This window comes from Pithys albifrons, chromosome 6 (genome assembly GCF_047495875.1).
Source record: "Pithys albifrons albifrons isolate INPA30051 chromosome 6, PitAlb_v1, whole genome shotgun sequence".
NCBI lineage: Eukaryota > Metazoa > Chordata > Aves > Passeriformes > Thamnophilidae > Pithys > Pithys albifrons.
In genome coordinates this window covers 51935927-51951716 of record NC_092463.1, presented here as the reverse complement: position 1 = coordinate 51951716, position 15790 = coordinate 51935927, and the positions used below count along the sequence as shown (strand labels likewise).

The following is a 15790-nucleotide window of genomic DNA, read 5'->3' as shown; positions in this document are numbered from 1 at the left end:
TTAAAGGGAAGAACCTTCAACATGAGAAGTTAATAACAAGGAGCAGGGGGGAGCAACAGGATTGTGCCTATTTTATGTGGAGTCAGAAAGCACTTTAAGACCTCCAGAATACCACTCTTTCTGCCTTACTAATGCCAGTAGCTTTGCTAAAGCTATAAAAAGTTAAATTTGATACTTGGTGATTTAAAATAATTTTGATTGGGGCAATTACATATGGTATGAAGAGATCTTCAAGTTTTCTGATGCATATATAAATCTACTGTCAGTACTGCTGAGACATACATGTAGCCACAGTGGAAAAGTAGCAACCCTTTCACTCTTTTGGCAAAAAGTCAAGATAAAACAGAGACTTGATATAATTATGAAATATATGTCGATGCTGCCATTTGAGATAAAAATCCAATGAGATAAAATTAATTTCTAAATCCAAGGGGTCTCTGAATGGTGTTACAAAATGTATAGGGAAACATAGCTTATGTTTGGAGATAGTTAATTGTATTTGTATATGTGCTCAGTTTCTGTCAATCACAGGGAAACAACATCCATCCTTTAGACTTGAATTGCTGCAATGGTTCCCTGTAACAGTCTCTCAATTCCAAATAACAGTAGAGCAAAAAGATGTGAATCCCTCATTGAGTGTATGCACTGTCTAACTAACATATTACTGGGATACAACAATTCAGTTACTATTACATTTAGCAAAATTAAGTATTTTGGGATTTCCCCACTCATCCTCTCACAGTCTGTTGCCTTAAGAGAGACAGGGTTTGGATGCAATCTGAAAATTTGACTGTATTTCTTGCCTAATACTCACTGCCCATAGGTGAAAGCATGATAGTTTCACTGTTATCTTAGTACCACTTTGCCCTCTTCCCTACAGTTTACTGCAGCAAATAGATATGGCCCCAGCTTAAAATAGATTTTATTTTCTAGTATGGCTACAATCAGCAAAAAACCCCACCATACATTCAGGCATTTTTATATTACGTTACAGTTAGAAACATACGTACAATCTTTTCAGCTCAGCAAAATGAATTTACAGAAATCTTTGGGTTTTTTTATCTTCTCCCCTCTGGAAAATCAAATTGGCTGGTGATATGATACTCGCAGTATAAGTCATTACAGGTCTGACGTTACAGTTGTTACACATTGCTGAATCTGTCAAATGAAGAGCGAGCACAAAGGGAATTTCCAAATGCAGCTGCTATTTCCCATTTGTTAAATCCTTTTATTACACCATATAAGTACACAGCTGGGAAATACTATAGAGTGGGAGTTAAAACAAAATATTTTGGCTTCCAGACATTCAGAATACACAAAGGACTCAGTGGAAAGCAATGCCTGCTATGAAAAGGGAGTGAAAGTTTGAAAACATTTCTTGCTAGTGTGGGGGTTTTTATGATGATGCACAATGTAGTTTAAAGGTATCTTACCTTACAGAAAGTGTTGCATCCCATAAATGTTGGGTAAAAATGCAATTTTTTTTTCCAGTCAAATTGCCCTTCTATAGTATCTTTTTTAAACTTGTAGCAAGTTACGATGCATGCTGTGTGTTCTCTCAAATTCCAGTGAACTCCTTTGTAGTTTTAAGGGCAGAAAGATGCAGGATTTTGCCCTTAATTAGATATCAGATAAAAGAGAAAATTTTTCTTTTCCCTATGTCAACACAGCATTCTTGGAATTTACTATCTTTTAACCAGACAACACACATTATTGATGCATTTTAATGACAGCACCACTGACTTTACTTCCAGAGTAAACGGTATGAAGAGGTGCTTCTTCAAACCTGCTTTTAAAGGACCAGTCTGGGAAAGGGTCAGAAAGCACTAACCTTTTGGGAATTCGTTTTATTGCATAGCAAAGTTGTCACTACAACAGCACCTATCCCAGAATTGCCCAATCCACCTTCTGGAATTTGTCTATCTGAAAGAACTTCTTTCCTCCCTTTAAGGAGTATGAACATGTTTTCAGCAGGATAGTTACAGGCACCTCTGAATTCTTTCTTAGCAATATTGATGCCTGCTTGGAGATTGAGATACTTCAGAGAAATTTTATGCAACTAACCGAGGCTTAAATGTTTGCTCATAAAGGACATAGTTAAGGGAGAAAAAAGTCATCCAAAACAAACCCAAAACCCACTAAACAGTACGCCCTAAATGAGAGTCCCTCAAGAAGAAAAAAATTTTTTTCACCACTTCACTGTTGTGATCTAACTAGTCATCTAACTCACCTAACAGCAAATACACTGGGACCTTGCTCTGTACATTTTAGATCTCTTTTAAGTGCAACCAAACATCACGCCCTAGAACTTCAGTCTGCAGTGTTAGCAAAGCCCTCATAATTATACTCAGCTATAAGCTGTGAAAATAGATATATATATATTTTTTGAATGAAAATTATCTAAATAAGGTTGACCTCTATCCACAACCAGATTTAAGCTAAGGAACCTGTGGAAGCTCCTAATGATTTTCAGGGCATTCATCCACATATATGATGGAATATTTACTGGAAAAAGGAGAAAGGAAAACCAGAGTGCTAAGTCCCTCAAGCAAAGTTTATGCACCTGTTCTGAAACATGATAAGCTGAGTACTGATTCGTGCCTGTCCAGAGGAACAGCGAGTGTTGACATGATAGCTCAGCATTAGGAAAGAAAACAGAGATCGCACTCTGTCACTGTAAGTGCAAACTCCCTTCAGAGCAATACACACGAGTACAACTGATCATTCTACAGAAAGGTCTACCCTTTTTGCTTACTCCATGCCCAAGGAACAGCCTGACCTAAAATAAAAGAAAGCACTGAGTGATTCCTGGAAGCTAAGAGTTCCTTTCTCTCTAGGAGACAGAGTAATTTTGCCAGTGTTATTGTTGCCCTAATATTAAAATTCCAGGAGTACACCTGCCTCTCTGAGTGAATAAAGTAGCTGAAGAATTCATAGATTTACTTTTGCTATCGACAAACTGGGTCAATCATTTCTGCATCCAGCTTGGCCTTCTGATAACACAGAAGTTAAAATTATTCTAATGTGCTTATATTGTATAACTTGGGCAAAAGGGCGACACTCTGTCCAAAATGAGCTTACACCTCAGAATCCTGAATAGAAGTCCCATATACAATTCGCAACCTATAATCATTTTCCTTTAAAGCCAATTTAGCAGTTGAAATTTTGCCTTCTTCATGACAATTGCCCAAATACCTAGGAACATTTTAGGCCTGACAGAAAATTCTGCACTTGGGTTAAGTTGTGCATTACAGATTAGGTAGAAATTTTCTGGTTTGGTTTGATCTTTTGAATCAACTGGATTTTACGAAAAAAAAAGTCACCACTATATTAAAAAAATAGATCTTATTCTTGTGTTATTATTTAGCTAACTCCAGGCATGATAATATGCACAAAGAACTTTGATATCTATGTTGATTAATGCATTAGAATATTATATCTAGCCAAATTTGAAATAAGTTCTTTATTTTTAGTGCTGTTATTAAAAAAATCTACAATTGTGTTTAACCTTATTTAAAGCTTCTGATTTGCATGAGGTGGGGGTGGGGGGAGGTTAGGGGAGGCTGTGGAATATTTGCTGAAAATAATCTGCTCATAGATATTTAATAAAAATAAGAATACATTTTATGAAAAGGTAGATTATTCTTTTTAAGCTGCCTGAATTTAAAGTCTGTGAAAGTCACTTTATAGAGAGTCTGGAATTATGATGTTCTAAATTTACAGAACACCTGGCTGTTCCATGTACCTTAATGCTGTTTCTGAGGAACACATGCAAGGAAAATAAATTGACTGAGATATTATGCCCATTCAGCCTGCCCATTTATTGCAGAGTTTTGGGGATGCAGAGACAGAATTACAACCGCAAAATAATTTTATCTAGGCTACTGAAGAGAATACAGCTAATAATTCTGATCACTCATAATGTCACCTGTATACAAATTGGTGATCTAGAGCAGAAGAGCGTCACATAATTACTCCTAAACACCTTTCCCCTCCATAAAAAGTTGTAACTTTCTATAAATACAGCAGGATGTTTATGTCACCTAAAATGCCAGCTTCTTTGTTGTGGTATAAAGCTATAATATTCCAGATTTTGTGAGTTCTATTTCTGAGAGACAAGTAAAAAAAAAACACATTGAAGTTTCTCCCTTCAGCATAACACTTTGCAGATGACAAACAGTTGTGAGCTACATCCTCCTGTCAGAAATTAATGCTTGAATATATGAGCTAGAAAGGTTATGACATAAATCAAGGTGTGAATGAAAACATAATAAACAGATGCATTTCCTTTCAGAAGGTGAACTCATCAAATGACCTCATTCATACAGACCTGTATACTTAAGTAGATTATACAACTATAATTTACAATTGCATATGATGTTGATCTACTACTAACACTGACACTTTAACATTTAAAAAGCTTTACACCTGAACATGTCTTTCAAAATGGGAGCAAACAGACTTTTACAATACTAACTTGGAAAGCCACTGCGAGAACTGTAAAACTCACCATTCTGTGTTGGGCTGATATTACTCCATCCCACTCAGGATCTTGTTGGATGGTCGTGACCAGAGTTGGTAGCTCCTCAGAGTGAGGTTTGTTGTGCATTACATTATGTAGAGGCAGATGAGAGGCCACATGCTGATCACTGTTGCCCTCTTCCTTGTCTCGTGGCACTAAGTCCTGGGTCATTGTTTCCTCTCCATCAGCTGCACATGCAAATGGAGATGTAGCCTGCTTGGAAGACATTCTTCTACAAAACAAGAAAAGCAGACAAAAAGAAAACATTGGTGCTAAATGAAAAAAACCAAGCTCAAAACAGTCCTCTAAACACATCACACCTGCCTACAACAGTCAAAAAATAGTCACATGCAGTCAACAAAAATCCTCGTAAAAGTACACGTTTGGGAAACCTTGATCCAAAACACTAAAGAAAAAGTACTGACTGATGTCAAAACAAGGTCAGGGTTAATGTATATGACAACATTCTATTCATTTAGACTTCACAAACAATATCCTTTTTCCCAGCCATAAGAAAACAGTGATTATAATTGGTATTTTCATGTTGCTTGTGCATAACAGTTCAATTCTTTAAACTCTTACTCTCCTGAGCAATCTGATGATCATAAGCAAATATTTAGAGATAGCCCATCATACTTACCTGATCACATTCCTTGCAAGGAGTTGTTTTCTACACAGATGAGAATTTTTAAATCCATTTCAAATTCTGCTAAATAAGTTCTTTTGCTGTTTGTTTAAAGCTGTACTTCTACTAAACTGCTTAAAATTGTACCTGGTTTTACCTTTCAGAAAGTGTTTTCAGGGACTCATGAAAAGTGTTCTAAACCTGAAAGGTTTATTGGATGGATGCAAGGATAGTATCTGAATAATCTTTTACAGTTCAGACTACAAATCTAAAATAATTATATTTCTTTTTATATTAGTCATCAAGTACAGGATATAGCTCAACAAAATACTTCAAATTACTTGAAAGTGTGATGAATAAATTCATTGATTTATGTTAAATGTATTTTCCTAATAATGGCCTCTTACTACCATCTTGTATGCAAACACAGCTTTTGCCACAGTTTCTGCACTTAGATGAAAATATTGCTGACTTCAACTCAAAATCTGAAAACACTGTATATAAAATTTCTAGTAAGATTAACTGCAACTGTTAAAACAATCATTAATAAACCTGCAAGATGACAGCCAAAATGTATTAGCCATTTTCCCAGGTTTTAGTAACTTTAGAATATCCTTGACACTGAAATTACTGAGAAACTAAGGAATAAGATCTTCACCTTAATTGCTTTTTAACAATAATTGATTTCATACCATTTCTTTAAAAATGCACAAATCAGTTAACATAGGAAACCACATGAGCATTTTTCAAATTAGCAAATCATTAACTTGCTAGTACTGTTTCTACAGACAAATAAATACTGATTAAAGGGTCTGGAAATCTGAGACTAACAGTTAAATTTACAAATCTGTCACATGCTTTCATGAATATTACAGTGAAGGAAATATCAAGTGCAAAGAAAAATAATTAAGTTAATTCCAATTTAAACAGTAGTTTTTATGTAGCAGCCTGTGTTTCACATAGGATTTAACAGCTAATGCTAAATTTCTCACAATTAATGAGGGAGTTCAGATTTAGTATCCTACAGTGAAAAAAAATTTAATATAGGATCAACTAATCTAATTATGTACAGTTCAATATGAAAGTATTACAAGCTTTGAAGTGCTTTGAAACACATTAAAACACTGATACCTATTTAGAATAACTATTCTGTAAATAGAGATAATCCTGCCTCTTAAACTCGATACTGGTGGGGAAAAAAGGTTTATGTTTTCTCTAGGGAAGCCTAAGAGTAAGTGGGAGTCTAATATTAATGTTGCCAATAAGCAGAACTGAGGAATTCAAACCGTGTATTACATTCTAACTACACTAAAGAATTTGTGTTGATGCTACAGAGAACATGCCAAGAGTTCAGCAACCAATATTACTGTATGTACTTCAAAAGGTTCTGCTTCATAATTGCTATGATCTAAGGTACAATAAAAGGTTTGCTTTCCCTTTTCTCATTAAAATAGTCATGTTAATGTAATCACTCACATGAAAATACAAGTCATGCCTTATGTAATTTGAAAACCGGCATGAAAACTGAAAGTCACAATAAGGAATTTTCTTTCACCTTCTCAACAGATCTCGTTCCTGTTTTATACTGAACGAGCTTCTGTGCAAAGCAATAGCTATGGCTGTTTCTTCACCATAAATTAATCATGACACAAAACTAGAAATGAAAATGTCTCTTAAGAATAATTTCAACTACAAACTGCACCAATGAATAATAGTGCACAATCCTAATTAAACACAACTTGCAGCTGCAAAAATAGGCTGAATCTGTCCAAAGCTACAAGTTGGCTTTAAAGGCTGGTTTGTTAGGGACTGTTTTCTTAAGGAAGGCTGGGCCCTCAGTCTTAATCAGCCAATAAATTATTTCCTGCAATTACATTAAATAGAAAATTATCTTCAAATTGGGAATGTTAATTGAAAATCAAAATTCAGACTGAAGTTTAGAAATTACATGCTGAATATAATTAGTCTACAAAGCTTCACCTCTATTTCATAAACAGGCTTTTGGTGTTTCCTCAAGTGACCATTCAGTAAAGCTATCTACTGGTAATGCACTATAGGGGAAGCAATTTTTCTTTGCTATGTACACTAGTACACTTTCCTTTTATCAAAGACATTTTAAGCCCAATTCAATAAAAATCTCTATTCAAGTTCTGTTAAATTGATGTCATAGTTAATATTAAAAATTAAATTGTATCAACAAAGTCTCATTCGCTAATAATCTCAAACCATGCCAGTAACATTTTCCTGTACTAGAGTAAGAGAACAGACCAAGGATAGGGTTCAAATGTTTCGTAGCTCCACCTACCCTTTCTCTCCACTGCTGCATTATGGTCAGATAGGTTTCATGCTGCACTTTATTCAGTTATCTATAGTCCTGGAGCTTATAAAGGAAGACAGGCTCAGGCAGGCACTTACTCTCCTCGTGACATAATTTTTAGGGGTGTGTTTCCCTTCAATTTTCTCCTAAAGCACAACTAGATTTAGTGTTAAGTTTCAGGTTTTTGGTTGTCAGATTTAAAACATTCGGTTAAAAGGGGCAAAGTTGTAGGGCACTGTGACATTAAGCCCTCCACCTTCTCTTCCCAGCACAATGATTAACTCAATGAATATGCCTCATTTCTGCATGTCTTCTGAGGGTGCCTGGTTGTGCACCAAACATTGATTATCCCTAGGGTTGCAATCAGTAAAGCAGCGTAAATTTAACTCTGCAGCTGGGTGTTATCCAGTCAACTCCTTCATGCAGGTTTTATTGTTACCTGTTTGGTTTTGCCTAAATGGGAGAATTCAGTACTCACAACTCCATCATATCAAAGAGCACAGTCTGCCCAATAACTCCAAGGTCTCATCCAATTCAAAGGGAGAAGGATCTGGCCCAGTTGAGTAGTTTATGTTTATGATAAAATTAAACCATAGAACAGCGTGTTGTGTTAAAATATTTTAATGTTAGAATATAAGCATGAATAGCAGTCAAATTTTAAGTCATAACAACTTCCCAATTTTATGTTTAAAACATTCAAAATGGATTTGCTGAAATCCCTGCTGAGAGGCAGAGGGAGGGTTGGGGGGGAATCAATATTCATAATAAATAGGGCTTGTAAAAGGTATCAGATATTTACTACTTACCATTATGATTTAATTTATTTTTTCTCCTATTATCAATTAAACTCACTTGAATGATTAAAAAAAAAAGTTTCTGTTAAAAAATATCTCCCTAGTTATAACCCCTGCAAACAGGGGTTTATAATGGAAGTGCTGACACAACCCTAACTACAGCAGCGCAAATGGTGCCGCTATAATACACAAAATCAAGTTCTATTATTCTAAACTATCCTCGCTCGGGGGGTTTTCTTTACTGTGCTCCCAGACAAACTGCTGAAGCATGAAAAATTTAAATGCAATCAAGTGGGTCCAATTCTACTTTACTAGAACAAGTGTCTACAGTGGTACAATCTTAAAAGAAGATGCAACAGATTTGTTTGGTGCTTTTCTTTCTTTTTTCTTTTTTAGCTGTTTATTTATAATACTGTGCAGTGGAGATAAAATAGGAGAGGAAATTACACTCACATTATATCAGTATATTGATTACACAGCACACAATCAGAAAGAAAACTACATTGTGAAATTGTTGCTTTGGTTAAATTGTCAGATTATCTGAACACACCAATCACTAAAGGTGGAAAATATACCTAATGGGGGCTGAAAAATGCCTTAATTATCTGAAGTCCTATCACCTCCTCAAGTTTGAGAATTCAATAAATCTTGATTTGTTTTTTCCAAAACTAGAATAAGTTCTACCCCAGCCTGAGACAGAAGAAGAATGGGATCACTTATCAAAATGTCCATAAAACTAAGGGATTGGACCCCCAGTTTTGGTTGGCCTCAATGCTGAGGTAATAAAGCTACAACTGAGCTGCTAAACACTGTCCCAAACAGCTCCATTCTCTATAGATATGACATGAATTTTATTTTAAATCACAGAAGACAATCTCTCTGCTGTAATGAAGACTGCCAATCATATTCATGAAACACCTGTGTTCATTTTTGCCTAAAGCCACTGCATGTTATACCTTTATAAACACAAATAATAATATGGGTTTTTTTGTCTAATATTTTTCTTCCATCCTACATTCTTCAAAAAATTCATATCCTCTTTTTCAAAACCACTAGGTGATAGTCCTGACATGAAACACTTCCAAAGCCTGAAAAATCCTCCATCCCTGTTGTCTGCTCAATGGATTAAATGTTACAGTGGAAATTAAGGCTAGACCTGGAGTTCTAACTGCTAGACATTTCAGAATCAAATGAAGAAGTGTAATAACAGATAACAACAAAGCAATAGCCAAGACACTGCTTCAAAAACATATAAATTAAGCAACAACAATAATATATATGACAAAGCGACACGTAGCTGGCCAGAGACTCTAGAGCGTGCTCTGCTCCACCCTCACAAAGCATTCATAAACCTAAAGGCATGTCTACACTGCAGCTACATAAATGACTGCTTTGTAATGCTCAGATATCAAAACTAATTTTAAACAAGCTTGGTTCTGATAGCTCTCCAACTACAGTAGTGTGGTACTCAGATGGACTAGTTAATCCTGCTTTAGTGACTGCAGTAGAGATATAACCCAGGTCTACAGCTTGAACAGTAGATTGGAATCAGATTAGATTAGAAATATATTCGTTTGCAGAGGTTTTATGAACAGTCTCCATTCCTTTTCCCCAAAGTGCCAGATTAAAGTACTTAAGTGCATGATTAACTGTAAGTATGCAAGCAGTCCACTAATTTCAAATTGGACTACTCACTTTCAAAAAGTTAAGCACATGTCTAAGTGCTTTGGTGACTCCAGAACTAAATAAATTAAGAGAAACCATTTTTAGAAGAGCTTATAACCTTTTAAGTATTTTGTTCTAAAATTTGTGTTAACCTGGTATTCAAAAGTAAAATTCCCCACCTTATCCCTCCCCACCTTTTAAAAGAGCAACAAAGGTCCTCTCATAACATTAAACATGGTTATGGGACTCTCCCTTACAAATCAGCACTCAGCTTAGATGCACTATGCACTCTTCTTCACCTGCACTGCCCACAGTACCCTCTTTCACACTCGTTCATCACTTGGTAGCCCCATGTCTTTCCTGGATCCTCAAACCCCTTTTGAAACCCAAAAGCATCCTTTATGCAATCTTATTTTGCAGTGCAAGTTCACCTATACAAGCACAGGCCTGACACAGAATCACATGCATTGACATAGCTGCATAGAAATTACTAGAAAAATTTATTTCTAGCTGCAAACCAGTTTATCTTAAACATTCAGGAAGACTGATCTTTATTTTTTTGCTGCATAAATATACTGGTTACAGCAGTGTTAAGATAGACTTCAAGAAAAATGAACATGCTTTGGCAATAGCCAAAATATTTTGCAGCTCTGCCCCTGTAAAACAATGTTCTGCAGGCAGAACTCAGTAACGTAACTCATTGTAAAGCTAATGCTGTAATCTGTCTGCCATTTTAGAATAAACAGCTGTTTCCTAAAATTATGAAATCCCATATCTGTTTTCAAGGAGAATGAGTAACAAAATGAACAGTTAGTAAAAATTTCGTTCTCTTGGGGCCTCACACCCTGACAAAAATCCCTGTGCACAAAGGCAAAATAACCTGAGAAGGCTGCAATGGGAGAGAATATCACAGTTGCTGTTCCTGGCTCTGAGTCACAGCAAGGCCTCAGGCCAATCAGCTTAACTCCCTCTAGCTCTTCCTTGGCTTCATTTTTCAGGAATTCTACAAGAATTAGTTACATATAGATCATAAACAGCATTGCAAGATTAGAGAGTTTATGGTAATCACAGGAACCACCTTGGAAATAAAGGGCCGGGAGGGGGAGTGGAAGCAAATATGATTCAAGAACTGACAGATATAATGTTAACTGAGCACCCAAATCTCTAGCTGAAATAAGCATCAAGCTAAGCAGTACACCCACAGCTTCCAAGATACATACTCAGCTATTCTTGCATTCAGTTTTCCAATCCAGGCAAATTGCACTTCTGCTAATAGATATGAATGCAAATCACAAAGTTTTACTTCAGATTCAGACTTCCCCAGAGCTCAGGGGGTTTGGAACAACTTTTATGGTGTTTCTTCTTATTTCTAATAAACAATGTGAGAGTTAAACAGCTCCTTAGAACTTGCTGGAAAATCTTTTTCTTATGTTCTGCCATTAGAGTGACGTCCTCAGACATGCAGCTACAGTGAAATATTAGGGTTAGGGAAGGACTTGTTTAGTTGTTGAAAACATAAAAATGGATGCAGCAAAACAGCCTCACAACCCCTTGTGACTTTTCAGAGAAAATCCAAAGTGTTTGTTTGGATTCATAAAATGTCAAAAATACAACCCATCTTTCTAGGAAGTATTCCATTCTCTTTATTCACTGTCAGAAGCTTTCACTGAAAATGCTGAACTCACTTAAATGCAGTAAAGGGACAGTGAAAGAATAGTCATTTAGCACCTGGGACATGCTCCTCTTCAGTCACTGTAGTTAATACTTTCTATAGTTTATATTTAGCTGACAATATTGCTGTCACTTTATTTAAACAGCTTGAGACTGTTCTTTGGACTGGAGCTCATATGCCCTGGAATGCTTTGACTCATGAATTGTTTCTCCTGATAATGTTACATCACGTAACCACCTCTGTTTAATTGGTTGGTATTAGCTTCTCAGTGATGGCTGCCTTTAAAGTCCTATGACTAGGTCATGTGTCTCTGGATATCCAATTTCTTACTGTTGGAAAAAGAAAAAAGGCAGTACTGACTTCCAGCTATCTTTACCAATAATTATGGGAACAAGAGCAAGCGTGACAAGAATTTATCCATCAGCAACTTATTAGTATTTGGTTTTTTAGGCAGTAAGAGAATATACAATATAAATAAAAGCAATCAATAACAATAAGCAATAAAAAAACAATGGTTGCTATAAATAAGCATTATCCCACATATTTTTATGGATTAGAATGACTTCATTGTTTATCTGGATTGTTGTATAAATCGTTTTGATAAAGGACGCCTAAAAATACTAAGAAGAATTTATTGTAGCATGTTTAGACTTTGAGTTGGGACTTTACACCGAAGACAAGAATACATTTATTTTTTCCCTTACAAAGCCAGTTAAGAAGTTGTTCTAGTAACTAAAAATCTTCCTGACCACACTTAAATCTGATGGGCATAAGTTTCTGAAAAGTTCATTAAATCCTTTTGATACTCCATGATAAATTCTACAATAGTAAGAATCAGTATTCCTACTTTTTTCCCCCCCACCTACAGTTAATTTTCAGGAGTTGCTTAAGATTCCAGATAATTAGTTAAAACAGTTAATTTTCAATTCTACAGGTATGAAAGGTCACATGCCATTTCTCTGCACTACCTAATCAGAACAGAAATATTAATATAGTCAGATTTCTCTCCCTTCCTTCCTTGTTCTCCTCCTACCCTTCCATGTTTTTGGTTCCTATTTCTAAGTCAAACTAAGCACCTTAGCAGACAGTGAAATGAAGTATCAATTTCAGGCTTACCTGTAGCCAGTGGCATTAAACCACCTAATTAGTACCTCCATGTAACATAAAACAATGGCTCTGCACTGTTTTTAATAAAAATCTTACACTACAAGCCTAAAAACATTTCTAGCAGGCAAAATATTTCTGATTCAGTAGAGGTTATGCAATCATCAAAGCACTTAAATATAGGTGCCAAACCACATTGCCAGGAGCTCTCAGTATTGTGAGGTACTGTTACCTGACAGCTCAGTGAATATAAAATTGCTTGTTTCTCCAACTGAACACAATCAAATTGTCACCCTGTATTGTAATGATACACAATTTGGGATCAGCAAAGTGCCAACACAATTACCAGGAAGAAAACAAAACATAACAAAAATATCACATCTAAATTTGTCTAGAGGGTAAACATTTCCATTTGGCCATTTACACACACACACACACAAAAATGAGGGATTTTATCCTTACTATCAAATATGCTAGTGTTATTTAGTAATAAGATTTATTTGCTTTTCATTAGGTAGAAAAGAAAAACAGCCAAAGGAGGTGATTCATGAAATACTAAAAATAAACACAGGTCAGAACTGTGCTGGGATTTTACTTTTGCACATATAAAATACTTACTGCAAGGGTCATCAGAGTTGCTAGGGACAAGCATATGTATCTGCATTACTGTTGTTATAAACTCATATATGTAAGGATTCATAAAAATTAATTCTAACTGGCACATGGCGTACTTTGGCACAAGCTACCTATGACGTGCCACTTTTATTTGTTTATTTAAATGACTTCACTCTAAGAACTGAAAATGAATTTTGACCTGCAGTCTGCCTCAGAACTGGGACTTTCAGGATATTAAAAACCTGATGAAAACCTTTGAAGGGAGTAATCTGAACACATGAGAAATAGCATTTTCACCATGTATTTCTTGAGGTTATTCAGCAAGTGGCCTACATATTCAGGAGTGAAATTTGCATTTTGGTGATGCAGAGATCTAATAGCCAGAAATTGTTTTATATCTACAGTAGCTCTGGGCATCCTATAAACTACAGAAGAGTGTCCTAGGTAGGATACATACACGGAAAAATATTTTCATGTGGTTCACAGAAATGAGGCTAAAATTAAATCCTTCTTGAAAAACTTGCACTGTAGAGCAATATCATGAATTACCTTTTCTGTACTGATATTCCACTCACTATTAACACATACAGTAATTTCTCGTACATTTATTGATGCAAATGCACATCACCTTCACTACTCTTTAAAGTTTCACCAGTGATAGATAAGTTAGAAGAGAGAAGAGCAAAATATGCAAAGCTGAGAAATGGCCTTTGACATCAGCATCTGAAGGAATATTCAAGAATGGCAGTAATGCATAAGGAGCTTTTTTCCACTCCACACAGTTGCACCAGCACCAGATGTAATTCTAACCCTTGTGGATAAAACAGGCAGAAGGACTACTTGAATATGTTGTTAGCCTTGCAGAAGAAGTTAAGGAAAAGATGCAACCCCACATAACTGGGAGCGCCTTCTGCACCTTGTGTCAAGTGTTGCATCCCCAGAAGCTCAGATACAACATAGAAAGGTTGGGCTTTCCAACTGCAACCCGCTCAGAGGTTTTGGCCACTGATGTTTGCTCTTGTACACTGCGCTGTGTCATACAACACAGCACACTGGTACAGAAAAATGAACAGAGGAAGAAAGGAAGGTAGCAAAACCTCAAAACAATTCTAATGTCATAAGCATTTTGGTCAGATAAAACAAAATTATAGACAATGCCCATTTTCCTGCATCTTTGGAAAGTTCTGATTTTTGTTAAGGGTCCTTAACAGCAGACTTTTAGAAGGCAGCATTGTGCACAATATTTCTTTGTTTTGAACTAAGATTTACACAATATGATCATTACATATGTGCACAATGGGAACACTAAAATATGTTTACAGAGACCTGCAGGAACCAACTCATTCATCACTGGGCTGCAGCTACTGCTGGGGTAAAGGAGAGGCTAGTCTGAAGCAGTCCACTGCTCAGAAAAAGATTACATGCCTAAATAAAATTACCCAGGAAATATTTGAGAAATACCCTTATTTTACTGGCAATGCAGCCAAGAACAAATGTGTGGTAATGTGTCTCTTTCTCCCCCCAGACCTGCTACTGCTTGAGCTCAGGACTGGGCCCTTTCCTTTTTGTGTTAATTGCCTTCAATGCAAAAATATGAAGACAAAAGATAAATAATTGCAACAGTCTAAGAATTCAAATAAATTAAAACACTACCTCCTCTATTAATTAATCAGTTGCCATTAAAAAGTGCAAACAATTTAAAGTTCAGTTTATTGAGACTTTGAACCTCCTAACCTTTCACAAGCTCCACAGATGTAGTATCTACCAATTTTAACTGCCTTTAAAAAAAAAAAACTTGAAATAACCAAGAAATTGTAATTCAAAGTTTTAGCATGACATACTTCACAACATCAAGTATTTTACCTGTTATTTAGTTTAAAAAAAAAAGTTTAATATTAACTAGTTTCCCAAAGCAAGTTTTGTACTTTTTAAGAAATTCACTAAGGTGTCTAGACCAGGCACTAAAAAGAATCAGAGATTATTAAAAAGTTATCATCGCAGGTAAAACTTACACCACTTCCTTATTCAGCCTAGAGAGATCAAGCAGCAGCAGTCCCTGCATACAACATTCTGAAACTGCACCAGTTGCAAAGGAAACTACAAACTCTGTCTTTGGTTTCAGTTCTGCATAGTACCACGAAATTGTTGGAAGAAATAATTTGCAATAACTGAGGACACTCTACCATCCGCTTTTCATGGAAGGTTATAGCATAGAGCATCTGCTCTCGAACAAGGAGAAGGAAACGTGTAACAAAATCAATCATAAGGGTAAAGGTGAAGAGTGCCCTGGCTCTGAATTGCTCCGCATTTCCGAGTGCTCAAAGTCCAGTGTTAGTATTTTTAAACGTGTCAAAGAACATAATGAAGAACAATCATCAGAGTACAAAAGAAAAGATAAACCACCACACAAACCAAAGGACCAAATGAAGTTGTTTCGAAATAATTAGAAAGTTAAAAAACCAAATGTTCAAAATAC

The 15790-nt window shown here is 35.9% G+C and overlaps 1 protein-coding gene across 1 annotated transcript in view; it reads right to left on the bottom strand.

Moving 5' to 3' along the window:
- Positions 1-15790, bottom strand: part of SOX6 (SRY-box transcription factor 6) — a 262705-nt gene that overhangs the window by 226081 nt on the left and 20834 nt on the right. The window contains exon 3 of the mRNA XM_071558897.1: positions 4511-4754. Within this exon, the coding sequence (XP_071414998.1) occupies positions 4511-4754 (244 nt within the window). The remainder of the gene's footprint in view (positions 1-4510; positions 4755-15790) is intronic.